General features: G+C 40.8%; 1 protein-coding gene across 1 annotated transcript in view; it reads right to left on the minus strand.

The window, feature by feature from the left end:
• Nucleotides 1-1,207: 1,207 nt before the first annotated feature.
• The window catches only part of LOC130170781 (1-phosphatidylinositol 4,5-bisphosphate phosphodiesterase gamma-1-like), a 36,084-nt gene continuing 16,133 nt past the window's right edge, over nucleotides 1,208-21,158 (minus strand). The window contains exons 5-32 of the mRNA XM_056378410.1: nucleotides 18,960-19,044; nucleotides 18,782-18,862; nucleotides 16,816-16,850; nucleotides 16,342-16,414; nucleotides 16,140-16,235; nucleotides 15,904-16,022; nucleotides 15,310-15,395; nucleotides 14,912-15,032; nucleotides 14,653-14,821; nucleotides 13,249-13,368; nucleotides 13,059-13,166; nucleotides 12,277-12,461; nucleotides 11,071-11,271; nucleotides 10,862-10,981; nucleotides 10,561-10,744; nucleotides 9,281-9,358; nucleotides 8,774-8,877; nucleotides 8,586-8,682; nucleotides 8,424-8,490; nucleotides 7,235-7,401; nucleotides 6,992-7,088; nucleotides 6,675-6,899; nucleotides 6,339-6,484; nucleotides 6,114-6,228; nucleotides 5,837-5,998; nucleotides 5,379-5,467; nucleotides 4,297-4,481; nucleotides 1,208-3,415 (exon numbers count right to left, since the gene is read on the minus strand). Coding sequence (XP_056234385.1) covers nucleotides 3,355-3,415; nucleotides 4,297-4,481; nucleotides 5,379-5,467; nucleotides 5,837-5,998; nucleotides 6,114-6,228; nucleotides 6,339-6,484; nucleotides 6,675-6,899; nucleotides 6,992-7,088; nucleotides 7,235-7,401; nucleotides 8,424-8,490; nucleotides 8,586-8,682; nucleotides 8,774-8,877; nucleotides 9,281-9,358; nucleotides 10,561-10,744; nucleotides 10,862-10,981; nucleotides 11,071-11,271; nucleotides 12,277-12,461; nucleotides 13,059-13,166; nucleotides 13,249-13,368; nucleotides 14,653-14,821; nucleotides 14,912-15,032; nucleotides 15,310-15,395; nucleotides 15,904-16,022; nucleotides 16,140-16,235; nucleotides 16,342-16,414; nucleotides 16,816-16,850; nucleotides 18,782-18,862; nucleotides 18,960-19,044 — 3,376 coding nt within the window. The 3' untranslated portion in view covers nucleotides 1,208-3,354. The remainder of the gene's footprint in view (nucleotides 3,416-4,296; nucleotides 4,482-5,378; nucleotides 5,468-5,836; nucleotides 5,999-6,113; nucleotides 6,229-6,338; nucleotides 6,485-6,674; nucleotides 6,900-6,991; nucleotides 7,089-7,234; nucleotides 7,402-8,423; nucleotides 8,491-8,585; nucleotides 8,683-8,773; nucleotides 8,878-9,280; nucleotides 9,359-10,560; nucleotides 10,745-10,861; nucleotides 10,982-11,070; nucleotides 11,272-12,276; nucleotides 12,462-13,058; nucleotides 13,167-13,248; nucleotides 13,369-14,652; nucleotides 14,822-14,911; nucleotides 15,033-15,309; nucleotides 15,396-15,903; nucleotides 16,023-16,139; nucleotides 16,236-16,341; nucleotides 16,415-16,815; nucleotides 16,851-18,781; nucleotides 18,863-18,959; nucleotides 19,045-21,158) is intronic.

Raw genomic sequence — 21,158 nt, forward strand, 5'->3', positions numbered from 1 at the left:
TTATTTCAGAAATTCATGTTTGCTCTGTGTTTATTCATATCAATGGTTTTCTAGGTTTTCTAACATGTAACTGTAATTTATTTGATACTGAACGCAGTGTCAGCAGTGTCTAGTCTAAAATATCATTTTCAGACAGAAATAAATGTAGATATGAATACATTATTTCTAAAATGTTATATTAAATATCAAGTCATTTCAGTAGTTTCATATAAATGGTCTAAAGATATTCAGTTTACTATTACACGAGACAAAAAGCAGCGAATCGTTACAACTGAGAAGCTGGAACGTTGATATGTTTGACATTTTTCACTGACTTGATGAATTGATTATTAAAACAGACCAACCGATTAATCAGCTAATCATTACACTGATGATTGAATGTTAAGCAGAGAGTGGATATTTTAGCACTTAAATTGTGCATTTACATGTAATCTTTCTTATGTTCCTACAATAACCCAGTTTATTTGTGATTTATTCTTAATTTTCTATACTTTTTGCTTCACACAGTAGATCATTTACAACAAGAGACTGCCACAGCCACCGCTAATGTCCAAACTGCTGTTCTCTATTGAGAGTAGAGCCAATCAAGACGTCGGCCCTCTGTAACTCACACAGGTTATCACAAATGACACAGAGCGAGCTCATTGGTCAGATTTGGATTTTCCCAACTTTTGGGAAGAAAGAAACCAAATTGGATAAGTGTTGGGTAGAAATAAAATGTATTTTTTTATAAAACGTGCAGTCAAAGTCAAAGTCAACAATCTAGGTTCCACAAAAGAAGAACTATTTTTCAAAACATGTTTATGGTTCCCTGATGTTTTGCCTTTTCAGATTATAAGTAACTAATTTATCCACTAAATCATCAGCTAAGAAATTTGGTTAATTTTCTGCTCTCCATCTACTTGGAAGTGAATAATTCACTAAAGCTACATCAAGCAGGCATCATCCCAGCAAGCAGCTCTTTCATATCCATATTCATGTCACTGGTTGGGTCTGGTTATCAATCTACCAACAGGTCTTTCAGTGTCCAACATACTGTGAGCAGATGCTGAAACCCTGTAGGTGATTATATTGATAGTGGTTTTATAATTAAACATATTCTTTAAGGATCTGAAGATCTGGATTGAATTGTCAGTTTTGACTGTATGTATTATATAAAAAAACAGCACATGGACATGTGTGTTCGTCTCAATACAACAGACCGGCGTACATGAAAGAGCTTTATTAAATGGAAACTTGCACAGGATTTGTAATGCAGAGTAATAATACTGGACAGTTAGCATAGATACAGAGAGAAAACCACACCTTGAGTCAAATTGCCTAATACACAATGGCTATAGGCCAAGAAGACAACCTTTGCATAGAAGTCCCTACCCAGTGCAACTGCAGCGCAGGGAGAAAGAGAGAGGTTTGTGTCTATGGGGACGTTTAAAGGGAGCTCCAAGTACACAATATTAATTTCTACATAAAGTTACAGTATCTTCAATCTGAAGTCCATTATCATTCTCCTAGTGTGTTCTTTCATCTATTAAAACAGGGTCTACACCTGTCTGATAAATAAAAGTTATATACAATGAGAAATTAGACGGGATGATGGGAAGGTGGAGTAGCTACAGAGAGAAGGTGGGGGTGGGGTGTTATTAGATATGAAGCCATGCAGTGGGTCAAATTTGGCAGATCCAGGACCAGTTGAACCACAATCATTGATTAGAGCCGGATGATGGGAGCTGGTCCCAGTGGCGTGGTTCAGACGGCAGGTTAAAAAGAGTGCTTCGCTAGTTTTCTGTGATTAGCCCTTGTTTGTCGCGTGTGTGTGTGTGTGTGTGTGTGTGTGTGTGTGTCCAGTCAAAGTGGACACACCTCAGTCCGTGTGCAGGTGACATCCAGGGGAGGAACGTGGTCTTCCTCTCTCCTCCTCCTCCCCCCGCTCGCTCGCTGTTCTCATGCTTCTTTATAAAGGTAGTATTCGTATGTTTAGAGCCCTTTGAAGAAGTATTAAAAGACCTTATCGGTGTAGTTTGGTGAGGATTTGTTTGACACAGTTCAACACAGTCCCAGGTAGAACTAGCAGTGACAGGAAGCCCCTCCCCCCCCGTCACCTGAGGGCGGAGTTCATGAAAGACTTGGTCTTGATTTGGAGGAACAGACGTCAGTCTTTAAATCCCTATGGAACCCATTTCATGAGTAGTGGTCTGATTCCTCCTCCAGTTTGTTAGTAGTTGTCCCTTAAAGGGCCACTATTCCAGTTGTAGAGAAAGCAGTCAGTCTGAAACATTAGAGCAACTACACTCATCAAAGGCACATACATGATATTTCCTTTTTCCCACGTGTGCCCACTGCTCCCTTTTTCTATCCAGACCACGTTTTTTTTTCCCTTCCGTTTGTGTAACCTGAGATTTCTTCTCCCTTTGATCCTGTTTTTCTCACTAAAGCCTGAAACACAGTAAGAGCAAATCTGATGAGTTAAGGACTGAATTTACATTTTTATTTGAGTTTTGTAGTTTTCTAAACTTGTCAATAATCTAAATCCTAACTCATAAGAGAGGTTTGTTTGTTCTTTTACTCTTTACTGTCCTGGACAGGGTTCATCTTTGTTGTAAAACTGAGATGTGATTTTCTTTTGTGAGGTTTTGTTCTGGTGGCAGTTGGCCAACAGCATATTTATGATAAGTAGGTGACATTCACTACATCAAGCGTCTCTACCAGACCGACGCATCACGATTACAGATGCCTTGTTTTGTTCGACCAACAGTTCAGTTTCGTGTCACGTACGACAAAGAAAAGCATCAAATCCTCACATTTGAAAAGGTGGAACCATCAAATGTTTGGTAAATTAACTCAAAAAATGATTATTCGATGAATAGTTGACGATTAAACTTTCTGTCCAAGGGTTAATTAACTAACTAATCGACTACTTGTTGCAGTTCTAACGCCGCGAATTAACAAGTAAAACAATTTTTTGTCGGTGTTCAGAACCCTTCACTTGTCCTGTCTGCTGTTTGTCATGAAAACATCAATTCACTCTTAATGTGTTCCAGCCTGAAGTCTGTGATTGTTTTTATAGCTTAGTTTTTTTTGTTTGCTTTGTTTTCGTCCATGAGATGCTTCTGTTTGTGGTTCACACTCTCACTTGTTCCTCCGCTGTTCGCTCAGCACGCTGCTGTGAAATCTCACAATCTGTTGTGAAGGAACGTGTGTGTGTGTGTGTGTTTGTCATCAGTTATAAACAGATTGCATGTCGCTGCTGTAGGAAGCCCGTTGGTTCTCTCGGGCTGTCGCTGCTCAGCACCTGGCGGCAGCAAGCGTCAGGCGCCGTCTGCGTTTGAGTCGCTCGCTCTCTGGTGGACGGGAGGATTAACTGCGCTTTGCTGCCACCTGCTGCCTCAGCTTCTCCCTCCTCTTCTTCTCCATCAGCCTGGAAAAGAAAAGAAAAAAAGCGGATTATTTCTCATGTTACTGTTACTTACAGCTCTGGTTTGTGCTCATGTCTGGACATTTTGTCATGTTAAATACAGTTTATAAGTAATGTAATAGTAATCTAATCTAGTAATGCTAGATTATACAAAGGACTTGATTTGGGATTTGACAACAGATTAATCTGCAACAATTTTGATAAGTAATTAATAATTAGACAAAAACAGCAAAAATTTGTGTTGAATTGAGGTTTTAAATTAAACCAATCACATTCGATGTTAATAGGTTTTGGGCTAAAATGTGTCGATATTATGATAAACACAAAATAAACAATGAAAAACAAAAAAATGATTAATAAATATATATTTCCTGCCATGTTAAGGACAGTATGTATTATAAGTAATGTTAATGCAAATATATAAAAGTATATATAAAAAATAAGAGCTGAAACAATTACCTGATTAATAAATCTAGGAAATGGAATCAAATTAATCTGCAACTATTTTGATAATTCTTAAATCATCAAAATGTAACTGGTTCCAGGATCTGAAATGTGGATATTTTCTGATGCTCTTAGTCGTCTGTGATAGTAAACTGAAGGTTGTTGGACCGTTGCTCGAAAAAAAAAAAAAGACATTTTAAGATGTTTTAAGAAAAGAATTAAAAAAATAATTGTTATTGTTTTCCAAACAAATAAAAAAAGTTAGAAAACAGCAAATCCTCACATGTGAAAATCTGGCAACCAGAAAATGTTTTGTCAAAATTGTTAATTAATATTCCGTTGGATCAATGAATCCTTTCAGCATAAATAATAAATCTAAAATACGTGTAATTTAATTGGATGTCAGTCAGTACAGGTTTCTTTGTGGTATGATCAGTCACCTGCGGTTTCGAGCCTCCATCAGCTCACTCAGCTGATCCTGAGCCGCTCTCAGCTCCTCCAGACTCTGCTGGTAGCTGAGGTCCGCTGAGCCCGACCTCTCCAGGAGGGAAACCTGGTTGGACAGCTCGCTGGTTCGATCCCGCAGCAGCTGGATAGACGTGTACAAGTTCTCGTCGTCTTCCTCCTGCATGAATGCATTTTATATATAAACATAGAATATACAGTAAATATTATACAAAAATATTTACAAAAAAGGTCTGCAGATGATTTTTGATATTACTGAATAATATGATTACTGTTTAATTTATTATTCGGTTTATAAAATAGTCAATGTAGAAAATGCCAGTCACTTGTTATTTTTCCACAAAATTCTCTGATTCATTGTAAATTGTATAAAATCCCAACAAAGTGAGTTTGAATTATTGCTTTAAAGATTTTTCTGATTCAGTACATGATTATTAATTTTACATAATTTGTGAAACGGTTTTCCAGAGAGTGAAATAAATTGACAAATAAAACACAAATATTCTTAATTATATTGTGACATTAATTTCAAAAGACAAATTTTTGGGAAGACAAATATGAACATTTTGACCTAAAAAAAAAAAAAAGAAGAAAAGTCAACTTGGAGATACGAAAGAAATATAAAATAAGCAATAAAAAGGTTATTCAATAATCAGTTATTTACAGCCACATCTGTAAATAACAGATTATATAATAATAGATTATTGAATAGCCTTTTTTTTTTTTGAAAAAAATGTCAATCACAAGTGATAATTACAGCATGTTAAGAATTATTTATTATTTATTTGACAATATAATCATATTTTTGGCTCAAACTACTGACTTTGTACTAGAAAAATAAATAAATAAATAAATAAATAAGAAAATAAGAAAATAAATAACAAGCTTTTTGCTTAATAACTCATCACGGTACTAATTGGCTCATTTTATGTGATGTTTTGGAACAATTTTCCATACTGTGATGCAGATTGATGCACAAAATAAAATCATTCTTCATTATACGATGATATTGATATCAGTTGTCAGTGAGAGAGAGAGGAACTCAACTGTTGTGTACCTTTGCGTTGACGATCTCGATGTGGACCAGAAGTGCCGCCAACTCCAGCTCTTCACTGTAGCTGTTCTTCAGAGGTACACTCCTGTAGCCTGACAACACACAACACACACCACACAACACACACCACACAACACACAACACACAACACAGATCACTCACCAGGGAGGGAAATGACGTGTAATTACTCCTAGTTGTTGGCATTTAGTTGTGTATATATATGTGCATGCATGTGTTGGGTGTATATGCACACCAGGACGTATATGATTTAAGGCGATATTAATTTATATATATATTAACCTAAAGTAAAAAAAAAAGAGCTGGAGCTCTGACTGTAAGAATAATTTATATAAAAAATACCATTTATCTAAATTTTTTTGTGATTGAACATAACCCAACGTTTGTAAAAATGTCCAATCTCAGCTTTGTGTTTGGTGAGGGGGTGATAAACGAACGCTCACCTGTCCGGAGCAGACGGATAGGATAGGTCGCCTGTGCCAGGAAGTTGGGGTCACTGAACATGTCCTCCTCGTAGACGGTGAAGCGTAGGAAGGAGAAGGTGGGGTTATGGATGTCGAACACAAACTGCTTCTGGACCCACACAGGATTCAGACCGTTATCAGCTGGGGGGTGGGGGGTGTAGAGAGAGAAAGAGAGAGAGAGAGAGAGTCAGGACGCCCAGTGCTGCATGAATGTGAAGTGAAGAGCACTGTTGTGTTTTTTTTTTAACCGTCTTACCTACGACGTCCGTCTTGCACTTAAAGCTGTCGTAATCAGCCGCGCAGATCTCCACCTCCACGAAGGGACAGACAATGCTGCGGCCATTTTTAGGCAGATGACGGGCCCCCAGCACCTGGAGGGAGACATGGAAGAAGGTGAGAGACAGATACACTAACTTTAATCAAACTACTAGTTTGATCCAAGCTGAGGACTTTTTCTTGTTTTCTCCGTGATCAGTCTGACCTGTAGCTGGATGGTGATTGGCTCCACGTGCAGCGTGTCCTTGTCGAAAGGGTCAAAGGCGTCGTCCCTCATGATGTCGGGCTGGGGGACGTAGCCGCTGCTTCCTCCGAGCATGAACAAGCCCTGGTTCAGCTGCATGGGTTTATCTACAGACACATATTGAGTTGGACCCGAGTGTTTCTATTTGTGGGATGTAAAAACTGAACCTGTCTACATCCCATATGATGCAGTCTGGCTTCGCTGAGACCAGAGGCAGGAGTCGAAAAAGGATCTCTTTGTGTATCTTATCTTAATAGAGGCTAAGACACGCACAAATATAAATGCACAAACACTGACCTGGAGTCTGGAAGTTGAGTGCGACCAGCTGGGAGCCGCAGAGCCACATGGGCAGCGGGTCGTAGTTGGACGAATCCAGTCTCTGTCCTCGGGGGTAAACTCTGGAGAGCTGGCGGCGGTTGTACTGCAGGAAGCGCTTCCCTCTGCCGCGCGTCGCAAACTTCTCTGCCTTCGTCTCTGGGAAGGACGACATGTCCCGATAACACGCTCGCTCCGTCCCGATCTCTGCGAACGACAGCGGCAAATTCAAGAGACAATGAGACACAAACACAGAAGCTGTAGAAAAGCCAGAGAAGTGAGAGAAGTTTGGTTCTGACTGTCTTCATTGAAGGGGACGGGTCTGCAGTAAACCACGAGCTCCGACAGCTCCACTGCAATCTTTTTCCTCCTCTCCATCTGTTTCTCCTCCTGCATCTGTTACCATGGAGATAAGGAAACAACAACATTAAGTCAGGGCTGACAACAATATGGAAATTCCTTGCGCGTTTGTGTGTGTGTGTGTGTGTGTGTGTGTGTGTGTGTGTGTGTGTGTGTGTGTGTGTGTAGGGCGTCACACTGACCCGTGCGTCAGCGTTCTGTGCAGCCTCTCTGATCTTGCCGACCCAGCCGGTCAGATCTTCCAGACTGTCCGCGGCCACATCCAGGGTCTGGACCGGGTGAGAGGAGAGGTGCTGGGAGTGGATGGTGAACACGAACGGCCTGGAGTTCTTCCCGTCTTTATGAACCACTGGACAAACAGATGGAGGGGGGGGTGGGGGGGGGATAGGTGGGGTGACCACCTTCTGTGAACAACATGGCCACAGCCTTTTTGACAGTTTCAGTCCAACAACTGACCTTTGCTGAATCTGAATTTTAAAAGCAGCTTAAAATGTGATTTTAAAGAATAAAAAAAATATGACAATGCAGCAAAAAAGTTGGATTGTAAAATTACAGCTAGATACAACAACTTTAAGATGTGACGTGTGATGACGTGTGGGGCATAGGTGGAATCATGTCTCCTGTATTTAAGTAATACAATAATGTGTCCTGAAAGCACTTGTAAAAATTATTACCGCAAAATTTTGTGTTTTTAAGTTTCTAGCTTTCTGGCTTCCCGTCTGTGAAAGAATTGATTTTAAAATACTGCTGTTGGTTTATAAAGCGCTGAATGGCTTAGGGCCAAAATACATTTCTGATCTGCTGTTCATGTTATGAACCATCTAGACCTCTCAGGTCATCTGGGACAGGTTCTGTCCCCACAGTAAAAACTAAACATGCTGAAGCAGCGTTCAGTTTTATGCTCCACATATCTGGAACAAACTGCTGCAACTCTCAGGTCTTTTAAAGCAGAGCTGAAGGTGTGTTGCTTTTATATTCTGTCTTGAAGCCTTTTATTTTCTATGTAAAGCACTTTGAATTGCCTTGTTGTTGAAATGTGCTATACAAATGAACTTGCCTTGCCTTTGATTAAAACGTTAATGAATGTGAGAGTCTAAACAGAACGAGACAGAGGAGCAGACGCAGGAGAGAAGCTCCTCCCGGCAGATCATCACACAAAGCCATGGTCCTTTTAACTTCGTTGTTGAAGTTATTGGTCATTATTATAAAGATCAGCTCTATGTGTGACGTGAGTAATGCTGGCGCTCGAGATGTACAGTTAGACTGAGGATTCTGGGTACAATACAAATAAAATGTAGTTTTTCAAACAATATTTTATCACCTTCACACACCTGTCCACTGATGTAAAGCATCACTGTTTACTGGACTCACCAACGTGGCAGGTGGGGACATCGATGAAGCCCTTGAGGAACGTTCCCAGAGGACTGTTCTCTGTGGACTGAGACGAGACAAGAGAAACACAGGAATGAAGAAGACTGATTCTAAAAAAAAAGAAAAAAAAAGGAAGATAATCCCGAGTCACTCCGAACCCACCGCTTCATCCAGCTCTCTGGTGGGAGAACCGGGGACCTCTTCCACGTAGTTTGCAGGAAACCACAGCTGCTTCTTCCCGCCGTAGTCGCCTCGCCACCTTAAAGAGAACCGAGAGGTCAACGACGAGCGCTCGCGCGTGTTGATGGACACACACAGAGGAAGTGACGCGCACGCTGAGACTCGCTCACCAGCCGCCCTCCTGCTTGTCCACGTTGAGGATGAGCGCCTGTTTGGGGAAACACAGCTCGTCCTCTCTCTGAGCCCGGTAGTCGTACAGAGCTTTGACCGTGCACTGAAACGCAGCATGAGGACATTTACTTCCACACTGAAGAAATACTTTCTCACAGGCCCACAGTGAAGAACATTAATGACTGTAGCATCTCTTGGCATGAGCTTTGTAGTACAATGAGAAAACCCCGCTGTCTGCCGCAAGCTGTCTTTACTGCCACTCGGGGGCGCCGCAGTTAATTGTTAAAAACTTTAAATCCATATACAGTTGCTTCAACTAGTTCTACACTCCTTCATTCTTTTTTTTTCTTCCTCCCCATTTCCTATTGCCCATCCTGATATCTCTAACAGCTTAAAGTGGAACTGAATCTGTCAATTATTTACTAAATTATATAATAAGACAAGCATTCAGTAATCATGTGCTGATTAAACTGAGGGTCCAAAGTACAGATTTGTTTCTCACTCACCCGAGCCGTCGGCATCTTATTGGCCTCCACGTAGAAGTGCGGCGTGCGGACTTCATACAGCGCCCCGTAGTCCAGCTCCTGACGGATAAACAACAAATAATGAAGGTTGTTTCAAACCTTGAAACTCTGAGGGTCCAGCTGTTGGTCTTTGTCTCTGAGGCTGAAATGTTTCTGGACAGTGGGAAATTATTTTTTAAAAAACATTTAAAATGTTTAAAATTAAATGTTTTTTTTCTCGTATTTAGGTCTTTCAGTGTGATAACCCGATGATAGGAACTTTTAAGTTGTCGCTGCCGGACCACATCGTTCCCTTGTTTTCTATCTCAGTCTGATTAAAAGAGTTGCCATAGCTGGTTAACAACAGGAAGAGTTCAAAGGAAAGAGTCAAGAGACAGATGGTGAACTGACAAGTGATCTTTCCTCCGTCAAACAAAAAGTAAAAATCGAGCTTCCTCGTTTCTCAGTTCAGTCCTCAGTGTTCAATCGTTATCATTATTTGTAACTGTATTGTTATGGGGTCAGATGTGGGCCATTAGTTGGAAATGGTTGAACCAATTTAGATTTTAAAATTGTGGTTTTCCTACTTTCCCCAGTCACTGGTTCTATTCTATTCATTCTACAACGATATTATAAAAAAAATCACCTATCAGAGACTTAAACGTGGATTATTTCATCCATCACAGTGAAAACAGGAGGCAGTTTACAATCTAATATATCGGATATTATATATACATATATATATACACACACACATATATATATATATATATATATATATATATACACATATATATACACTGTATATATATGTATAAACTCTATCGTTTATAATATATTTTTTTATGATTTAAATGTTTATATTGTGGTGAGATCTTAACATAAGTTGTGTACAGGTTTCTATATACAATATATTTGTAATGTTTAATGTGTGTGAATCAAATCAAAACCATGCTTCATGTAAGTGATTACAACATTATCACTGCACTGTAACCCAGCTCGTGGTGCAGATTGTTTCATGACTGTCGCTGTGTCATATGAATTAACTTGTTAAATTGTGACTAAATTTATCAAGTGAAAGCATCACTCCACAAAATCAATCAATAGGTTTGATTATTGCTTATTTACACCTTTAATCAAGAAAAAATGCTGAACACTGACATGTTATAGACTAGATAGTTAATAAACAATAATGATAATAATCATTAACTGCAGCCTGAAACACTGTGTGTGTGTGTGTGTGTGTGTGTGTGTGTGTGTGTTTGTGTGTGTGTGTGACTGACCGTGGTGCCCATCCGGTCCAGCGTGTCCTCGTTGATGGGGTAGCGCAGCCTCATCTTACGGTAAAGAGGATGTTTCTCGTAGTAGCTCACCAGATCCACCAGACTCTCAAACTCTGCCGAGCTGCCGAGCATGAAGAGACGTCCCTCCTGCTGGATGCGACAGTGCTTGATCTTTCCCTCCGCCCTACAGACGGACACACAGACAGACAGACGGACAGACGGACAGACGGATGGAAACTGTCTTCACGCTGAGCAGGAACCAGATGAATTACATCTCGTCATTGTGTGACTGATATTTCACCTGAAGGAGATGGCGTAGGAGTTGTGCTCGCTTCTCTTTCGCACCAGGAAAGCTCCGTCTCTGGGGACGCGCATCAGCATGTGTTCGGCCTGAACGCGGGACAGACTGGAGTGGTACCACCTGGAAAACACACAAACTTTCCTTCAGCCGCTGATCTCTCTCGGTGACTAACACCGAGCGTGTTGCGTTCACGGACGCCCGCCACTCACTCTCTGCTCTCGTGGGCGTTGGGTTGAGGCACGGGGCTGCCCAGCCTCATCTCGAACTCGTTGCAGCGCAGCGGCGTGTCTCTGTAGTGACAGATGAGGCGGTAGAGGCTGTCGAACACTAGGTTGTCGGTCAGGTAGAAGCGGGTGGAGCCGGACTCCTGACGCGAGTGGATCCTGCAGTGCTGCACGCGACCGGAGCGCCTGCACGAGGAGGAACAGGAGTCAGCTGCTAAATACGTTTCAACCAGGAAGAAACCAGTGAAAACTTTCAGCTGTCTTATCATTTGTTCTGTCTGTAACACATCACAGTGTCTGACTAAATACAGCTGTAGCTGAGGTTAATATCAGATCATAATGAAATGAATCTGGCAGACAGAGGAGGAATGTGGTAGATGACCTACATTGCATTATGTCCATTTATAATAATAATAATAAACTTTAATTATGTGAGATGGAATAATAGTTAATAATAATAATAATAATAGATAATAATTGAAGTAATTTATATTGAAAGTCACAGCACAGCAAAATAAATATAGTCAGATGTATAAATTTAAAGAAAGTTCCTAATAGAAATTACTGAGCATTTGTTTTCCATTTGAAAATCTGAAACTAATAAAGTGAAAATAGTTTTTTTTTTTTCAAATGAATCCTGATATTGGGATTTTTATTTATTTACATTTTTATTTTGTTGTTTTCAAATGTATTTAATTTGACAAAAAAATGTCCTTCAGATAAATAAAAATACACCAAACAGATTCCGTCCAAGGTGAAGCAGACTCAACAGTTTTTTTTGTTAATCACTTTTAAATCTTTTTTTTTCTTCATGACTAAACTGTGAAGGCCCCAGCGATGTTGCTGCTCACAGCTTTGATCATTTTAATTCTAAATTCTTCCCCACTCTTCTCTAATTCCTGTTTGATGCAGCTGAGTTCCCTTTAAAAGCTCAATATTTTCTTCTTCTCCTGTGTTTTATTTGAAGTGTTGATCCATAAGAAGATATATTTGTGGTTTTAAGAACCAAAAACCATCTCAATGTAGTTTTACATCTCCTCTCTCAGCCTTCTCTCTGGAGAGGAGGCTCTGAGCGTCTCTTCTGATTGGCTGACTGTTTTCTGAGTGATCAATAAAAATAGAGCAGAATTCAGGTAAAATCTAATTTTATACTATTCAGGACCTTTAAACAGATTCCCTGTTGCTACTCACCAGAAGGAGAGGGTGTAGTCTCCGACAAACGTCTCACTCTCTCTGACCAGGAAGGTGCCGTCTTTAGCCCCGCCCTCGCAGTACTCCTGCAGCAGCTTCTCAGCCACCTGCCGACCGTCTCGACCTCCACCCAGCTTCCCGTGGAACCAGCGCTCGGCGCAGTGCTGCTCGTTGTTGTTGCACTCCTGACGGGTCGCAGGGAGGAGAGAGACGGAGAAGCCGGGACACATTCAGATACTTTTTCTTAACATTGCTTTGTGGGACTTTTTTTTTTTTTATAAAATGTTTTTGCTTATGATTTTTTGCTTTTACTTAAATGAAAAAAAAAAATCTCATGTGTTGCAGCACAGTTTATCACCATTTTCATTTTCATGCACATCTGGATCCAGATGCAGAGAAATCATTATTAAAATAATAAATTTGAGTGTTGTGCAGCTTCAGTGGAGGCATAAACTCCTTTCTACTTAACTTTTATTTTATACTCATTTTCTTTTTATCATTATTAATAATCAATTTCATCTAATTTATTTTAATTGAATTTATTTTTTATTTTTTCTATTTTTCTATTATTATTCATTAATAATTAGTTACTTTACTTCCAGCCCTGTATCGACAGGAAGACGAAACCAAACACCAGAAACAACGAAACTGTAAAGACTTTCGACATCAGCATGAACTTCCCCTCATCGTATACCTCTCTTCTACTACAGCTATCATCATCATCATCATCATCATCATCATCATCATCATCAAAATGACCGACATCTTCATCATCTCCCTACCTCTTTTCCTTCATCGTCCTCCTCTTCATCAGCCGTCTGGTAGTGGGACGTCTCCTCTGAGTAATAGATCTTATTACTGGTCAGGACGAAATAATGTGGAGTCCATGTCTGTGAATCAGAAGCACGCTTTATTAAATACTGTGTACACACACACACACACACACACACACACACACATCTGCACACTCACATGGTCGATGGGGTCTTCCAGGTACAGGATGCCGTTCTTCAGCGAGTTGCTGATGTCGTTCTCGGAGTAGCTGGCTGACGTCACCTCCTCGTACAGAGTTCCCTCCACCAGCTTTTTGTGCTGTGACACAATGACAAAGCTTGAGACACTCTGATCTACAGCGTCACAATGTGGCTGCATCCACAAGCATTTTTTACCTACACACATTTCACACGGTGAAGACTTACTTACTAACATGTTTCTAAAGTTATAAAAATCTGGGATGTTGACATTGAAATAGAATTTTGAAACTAAATTCCTTGGGGTTGTGATTGATCATAAACTAACACAGAAGCAACATAACATATTGATTATATTAAAGAAAAAATATCCAAGTCAATACATTTCTGTATAAATCTAGGGATATACTATATTACAAGCCCTTGTATTTAAACTACTGCGGACTTATACTTCCTATATATCATCGTGCGGAAATGTGAGGGTCGACTCAGTAGTCTTTCTACAAAAGAGCCATATGTATCATTAATCAACTGGTTACTGTGATCACACTAATCCTTTGTTTCTAAATTCTCATGCTATTAAATTTTATGATTTAGTATGTCATAGAATATAAAAGTTTACTGCACAAAAAAGATTTTTAAAAAAGGTATTAAAAGGAGATGTGCTTCTATAGTTGGGGTTATATTATGGAAAAATGCAAATGTAAATAAAATAATGTTGTAATTCCCTTTTGGTTTTCAAAAGAGTGGTTCACAAGTGTGAACAATTTTCTTTTCTTTTTGGTGAGCAGCTTAAATTGATAAGGGTAATAATAATTATATAGGGTAATAATGGGGGGGGGGGTATATATAAGTATTTTGCTCCGGCCTTTGTTCAGTCACTACTTAATACATACAATACGTTTTATGTGTGATGACAGAATAAAAACTACTTCAACTACTTGAAAAGACTTGTGATACATTATCAATCAAAATGGGAAACCTCAAAAGTCTAAATGTTTCAGGCCTTAAATAACAAATAAACTGGGACAAGTTCCTTGACCCCCTGAGTTTAAATAGTGACATTCAACTTTTAAGGACAACTGGCAAATAGTGCAGCAGGGAAATGGTAAACACATCCATATAAATCCTCTTCTTCGCTTAACAACACATCCAGGCAGCTAAGAAAGTTTTTCATTGGCTGCTATTACTTCCATCCTGACTACAACCTCAACACACCTGTTAAACACAACCTGATACACGGTTTCGTTGGTAAGAATCACCTGAACGTGCCTTAAAAAAAAATTCAGGTACAAGCAGGTTGCACTTCTCGGACCTTCTCGGCCTCAGTCTTTAAACACGGGCGTGATTTGCTGCAGCACACAGCAGGTGCGTGTTTGTGTCTGTTTAACTTGCGTGTGCGCACCTTGATGAGGATCTTCCTGCGGAGCTGGTAGGGCGAAGGCAGCTCCTCTGCGCTGTTATCCACCGGCTTGGTGAGCAGCAGATCTCCAAACACCTTCTTGAAGTGTGTGGCCATGTTCCTCTGCTGCACCACGCTGCAGTGGTCCTCGATGGACAGGATCACAGGATACCTGCTCAAACACACCGGCACCGATCAACTGCATCGCCTGTGGTCGGCTAGACCCAGGTCATTCGGTGAATCAGTGAGGCAACACACTTACTCAGATGTGACGAAGGCGTGTTCTTTGATGGTGTGCAGCACGTCCAGGAATTTGATCTTGGAGGTGAGGGTGTGGCCGTGGTAGATGATGGGCAGGTCGTCGGGTCCGTCCCAGCAGTCAACTGACATCAGAAAACACACTTCAAGCTTCATGTTGAGCTTTGAGATGCTCAGTAGAGGCTGCGTGACCCTCACGGCGCTCAGCTCTCGCGTCACCAAAAGAACTAAACACTAAAACATCACCTGCCACCGGAAATCTCCGACAGAGCACCGTCGGCGAGTGAGGACTCCTCACCTGCCGACGGTGCACCTCACATTAAAACTGAGGAAGTTAATACTGCTGCTTCAACTTTGTTCTGAAAAGCCGAAAATTCACTTTTTAAAACATGGGACTCTTACGTTCGATGCAGCGGCAGCCCATCCTCAGACAGCGGGCGTAGGCCTCGAGAGATGATTCGCTGGAAAACTGGTCCCCTGTCAAGTAGCTGAGGTCATGACGACATGGAAACGAGTTCATTAGAGAAGTGGCACTCACACTGTAATACGATGTAATACGATTTATTATTCATTTTATTTCCTTTTTTCTGGTGTCACACCGGCCTTGACGCCTGTTAATAATGTAGTGACGACAACTAAAAACTCACTGGTGGTAAACACAAATACACAACATCTAAATGAGACAGATCTGAGTTGTTGGGAGGTTCCTTTCATGCAGCTAAGATAGCTTCTAGTTTCAGTGCTAGTCTAGGCTTAATATTTATGCTAAGCTAGGCTAAGCTACGTCAATATCATTTGTCTGTAAAACAGTGAATAAGCAGATTTTCCAAGTGAGTGTTTAAATGTCTGTAGTGATTAAATCACAGATTAGAGAATAAAAACAACTAAAGCTCCTTTTCAAGACAATAAGTTGTTCTAACGTTGGAGATGGACGCTGGACGTTATGGAGACAAACAAGAAGATCTGAGAGCATGAGGGACGTGTTATGGGACGTACGTGTTGTGTGAGGAGGAGATCCAGTACTGAGACAGAGGTCGCTTCATGTCATCGTGAACAACAGGTGAGAGTCGGGGGTCACACACAGAGTTCTCTTTGGAGAACAGGAAGGTCAGGAACTAGGAAAAACAAAGTCACATGATCAGACAGGAAGGTATAAGAAAAAAATCTTCAGTTTATTTGGGTTTCTGTGCACGTGTGTGTGTGTGTGTGTGTGTGTTCGTGTATCGTTTCACCTCATCCAGTTGCAGCATCGGCTCAGGCTGCGGCCCCCCCCTCATGTACCCCATGAGGAACTCTCTGACCCGGCTCAGATCCGACGCCCAGGACTCCTGAGACGAGCCGAGCAAAGAAGTGAGAACAAAGCAGTTTTTCTTTTTTCTGTTGTTGTGCTGACGGCTGCTTTTTTTTGCTCCACCGCTAAACTTTGCTCCATACCTTTTGGTCCATCTGTAAAAACTTCTGGAAGTCGTAGAGAGAGATCTGACAAAGCTCTGGTCTGTCAACGTTCCTACAAATGCAACCATTTTCAAGATGTCAGACGGCGGCGGAGCGAAAGTTCAAGAACAGAATGAGAGAGAGGAGACATGACACATTAACATACAAAATATCTGACTGGCAATTAACCTCATTACTCTACCTGTGCCAATTCTAATTACACCATTTTTGGGGTTAATGTCCCATAACATTGAGAAAAGAGCCAAGAAAAAAACCCCAAAAAAAAACAAAATGGGAAAAACACATGGAAACGCTTCAGTATCCTGAAAGCCAAAACCTTCCTCGGGACACTGATAATCTGCGTTTTTAAAAGAGAACCTGGACGGCTAGAGGGACGACAGTGAGGAGGAGGAGGAGGAGGTGTGAAGACGAGGGAGTGGACACTGAGGAGGAGGTGAAGGTGAAGGGACTCACCGCAGAGGGAAGGAGAGCTCCAGCTGCTCAATAATCTGGGAACAGAAGGGGAGGAACCAGGTGACGGACAGGTGGGAGGGAGCCAGGTGAAGCATAAAACAGTGAAGCTCAAAAGTGCTGCGTCGTGTGGTGCGAGTGCAGAGGTGGCAGGTAACAACGTGCTGGTGAATCTACTCAAATACTGAACTTAAGGGTGATTTTAAGGTGGAATTTTACTTGAGTATTTCCGCTTTGGAGACTCCACTACATTTATCTGATGCTGGAGAAACTTAGTAATATACAGATAAAGATCTTACAGTCGGTGTTATATCACCTTAACAGGAATAAACTAGAATCACTTCCTTGTGGTTGTCTGCCTCCGCCGCTCAGACTAGTTTCAGGTTACATCCCTGTTCATCCAGAGTCATAGAAAATATCAACCATTAATGTGAAATGATCATAATTGCTGTGTGAAGTCTTGAGTAATGGTTAAAAAGTGTTTTGTGAAGCCACACTGACCTTGACCTTTGACCTTTGCCCCTCAAAGTCTAATCAGGTCATCCTTGAGTCCTAGTGACTGTTTGTGCTAAATTTTAAGAAGTTCCGCCGAGGCGTTACTGAGATATCATGACCACGAGAATGAGACGGACGGACGACCCGAAAACAATACGGCTCCGGCTCCGGCTGTTGCCGGGGCGGAGGGATAATAAAAACAACCTTCCCTCGTTTCCTAGTTTCCTGTTTCCTAGTTCTCTAAATCTGTATAGGATCATTTTTTTGTGTAAGATTAGATGGAGGGATCACTGTGTCACTGAGCCCAGAATGACCGGGTGAATGTCCTGTCATTCACACTGAATTTAAGGATGAAGAGGTAGTTATCCCTTTGATGCCACTGATCAATTAGCACAACTATTTTTTAACATTTTACAAGTAGGGGATGCCCCGATTGATCGGCCGGCGATCATTATCGGACGATTTTCATTAAAAAGACATGATCGGTAGATCGGCATAAATGCTTCTTGTGGCTGATCGTCTTAAAACCGATCACTTGTGGTTAATTCTCTGGGTTCTGCGGCTGAGAGAAGCAGACTTTTACAAAGTGTGTGAGACTGATGTGACGTACGCATGCCAAAAATGATCGGCATCGGCTGTGGATCGGCTGAGCTCACTCGTCGGCGCAAAAAGGTGATCGCAGCATCCCTGTTTTCAAGGTCTCTGCATTAATGTCAAATAAAGTGAGTTTTCAGGCCAGAAACAGATTTTATTATGGTGATTCTGGGGGAAAATTATGTTTTGGTTGTAGTGGAGTTTTCGGTGCCACTTTACAATAAGACGACCCTTATAAAGGAACACTTTCTAAATCATAAATAAACAGTTATAACAGTTTTCATACATTGATGCAGGCTGTCTATTTGGCAACATCTAGTAAATGCTTAACACTTATAGTTACCAGTTATAAATAACAGTAACTCATTAATAAATGTCAAGGTAAACATTATTGCCAAGGCCTTAGAGTATACACCTGGTCATTTTATCTGCCATAATTTGATCTGTCAAATGAAACCTTTCGACCGTTAAGATGCTGACGGTGATTCATTGCTAGTAACTTAACAAACATGTGATGAGGCAGCAGGTAGAAATGCTGGAGGATGGAGAAAACAGAGGAAGCTCAGTAACTAATGACATATGAGGCTGAACAGTACAGATACATGTGGGCTCACTATTTGGCAAGCAACAGCTCACTGTTACCCTTTTTACATGTTATAACAGCTTATAAATATTTATAAAGTGTTAACAAGCTAATTAATAAACTAGTTATAAACCATTCATTAATCCTTTATCAGGGGAGTCTTATTGTAAAGTGGTACTGAGTTTTCTTTAACTACTTGTCTTTAAGTAAAGGACTTGAGTTCTTCTTCCACCGTTCTGTGAGTGTTTATTAGTGCATGTGTGTGTGTGTGTGCAAAACCAAATCTGACACACTCACGCTCCTCTGTGCGTCAAACATCAGCGTCCGGTACAGCTGTGCAAAGTGGGGGTAGGACAAGTCGCTGCGGGCCTCCACCTCCTGTCAGTGTGACACAGAGCAGCGTCAGAGAAAGATGGAGAGGAGAGTCAAACAGGAACAGGAGCTTTGTTATTAAACTGAGAGGACGTGATGAAACCTGTAGTTTGTCTTTGAGGAAACGCATGTTGGGGACTCTGTAGTTGATCTGAGGCAGCAGAGTTTTCACGTCCTTCACTGTGATACTGGAAACAGGAGAGGAAAAGACATGAGAAAAACTCAAATAAACTGGATAATCCTAAAGACAGACAATGGTTGTTTAGAATTTCTCCTGAAGGAGCCAGATGTTTCACATATTTTCACCAGGAGATGGCGCCGTATGGTCTGAAGAGTCGATGTCTGGAACTGGATAGGAAGATTTTCATTGTTTTCATAGTTTAGGATCAGCAGGAGTCAGTGGAAATAAGGAGATACTAAATTTTGAGCAGCACACAATAAAACCTGTGCAGTCTATATTCAAAATTCAATCTATTTTATCTTTTAAAGACACAGAGACAATTTTATAAGCTTTTATTTCCTCACGCCTCAACTCCTGCAGCAGCCTCTTCACCTGCCTCAACCACAAATCTATTAATCAGCTCCAGACTGAACAGAACTTTTAGCAGGATCCAGGAGAAGTGACCACATCATCATTCTGTCCTCCTCGCGCTGGCTCCCAGCACGTTTAAGAATTGATTTTAAGATTCTACTGTTGACTTTTAAAGCTCCTCTATCCACGCTATATATCTGACTTCTTAATAGCATATGAACCAGCTCGCAGCCTGAGATCCTCGGGCAGAGGTCTTTTAGTTGTTCCTGAGGCAGCTAAAGCTAAAAACCAGAGGTAGCAGAGGTTTCACAGTCAGAGCCTGAATCTCTGGAACGAGCTGCGTGAGGAAATCGGCCGAGCAGAATCAGTTGACCTCTCTTAAAGCTCTTCTTTAGACAAACTTTTATCATAGAGCTTTTCCCCTTTTTACTTCATTTTAATTGTATTTCTGATCTGCTTGTTTTAACTGTTGCCTTATATGACCTGCATGTGTTATTTTGCTGCCCCTGTGTGAAGCACTTAACGTGGGTTAAGAAAAATGCTGTATAAATATAGATCATTATTATCATTATATTATGTCTTCTAAAACCAAAAATAAATGCACCCTGAGTCTGATCCATCTGATATCTCAGGGCCACAGAGCCCAAGCGTTTCTAAAAACTATAAACACGTCACTGTTGCACTGTGACATGTTCCTTCGTCACCATAAACACACCGTCCTGCTGCCCCCAAATACTCACTACAGCACCAAATGTGGATTCATCCGCAGCTGAAAATAGTCCCCAACAAATGCACTATTTCCTCTTCTACTGTGTTTGATAGAAACTACAGTGAGCAGAGAACTGATAGGAGTCCCACACGTAGAGAGGCTGAGGAATGAACTGTCTACTGTTCTTTAGCATATAGATCTAGCACATAGATATATAGCATATAGATCAATAGTTCTATCCCCTCTGCGTTGCATAATCTTGCACCTTTCTTGATGTAAGCAGTGAAGATGTTTAGATATTACTGAGAATGAAACCCTCACTTTATTTAGCTTTATGATTTTTTTTCCTGCAGGGGAGGGGTTTGTTATTATCATATTTGAGATTTATTCATTTATTGTCCTGTATTTGTCCATATTATCTGAGTATGCGCCGTCTGTTTTAACTATGTAAAAGCACCATAAATAAAATGAGCAGCCGTTTTAGGACGTCACTGAGCCTCTTTTTAGAAATGAAACTGCTTTGGTTTACTCATGTTGATTAGTTTTACATAAGTTGAATCCTGTCACAGTGCGACAAATGGCTTCCTCCAGTAAAGAAGTGCTTGAAAAACAGTTTTCAAATGTAGAATAAACTCCTTAAAAAATGAAGAGTAAATCCTCAGAACCCACTTTAAAAAATTAGGTTAAAAAAAAAAAATCGACTTTTTAAACATCATTTTCCAAAAGCTTCTGACTCTTTTGACGTCTGGCTTTGCGTCAAATCGCGTTAACCTCGTTGAAACAGGATTCGACAAATGTATTTAGTAGCCGCTCGGAAGCCTTCACTCATGTTACATGATCTTCAGCAGCAGATGGGAGTCTGCCCAGAACTTTGTTGTCAAAGTTGGGCTGTTTCCACAAACTTTTAACCTCAACTTTTAAAGCCGACACAGATGATAAGTCTTTAAAACGCTCCTAAATCTGCAACTCCCTCACCACTGAAAGCACCAGATCTGCGAATAAATAGATGCTGTGGAGATTATTTTGGGGTATATTTGCAGAAAAGTAGTTGCTTCTGTGGA

Source organism: Seriola aureovittata, chromosome 6 (genome assembly GCF_021018895.1).
Source record: "Seriola aureovittata isolate HTS-2021-v1 ecotype China chromosome 6, ASM2101889v1, whole genome shotgun sequence".
Lineage (NCBI taxonomy): Eukaryota > Metazoa > Chordata > Actinopteri > Carangiformes > Carangidae > Seriola > Seriola aureovittata.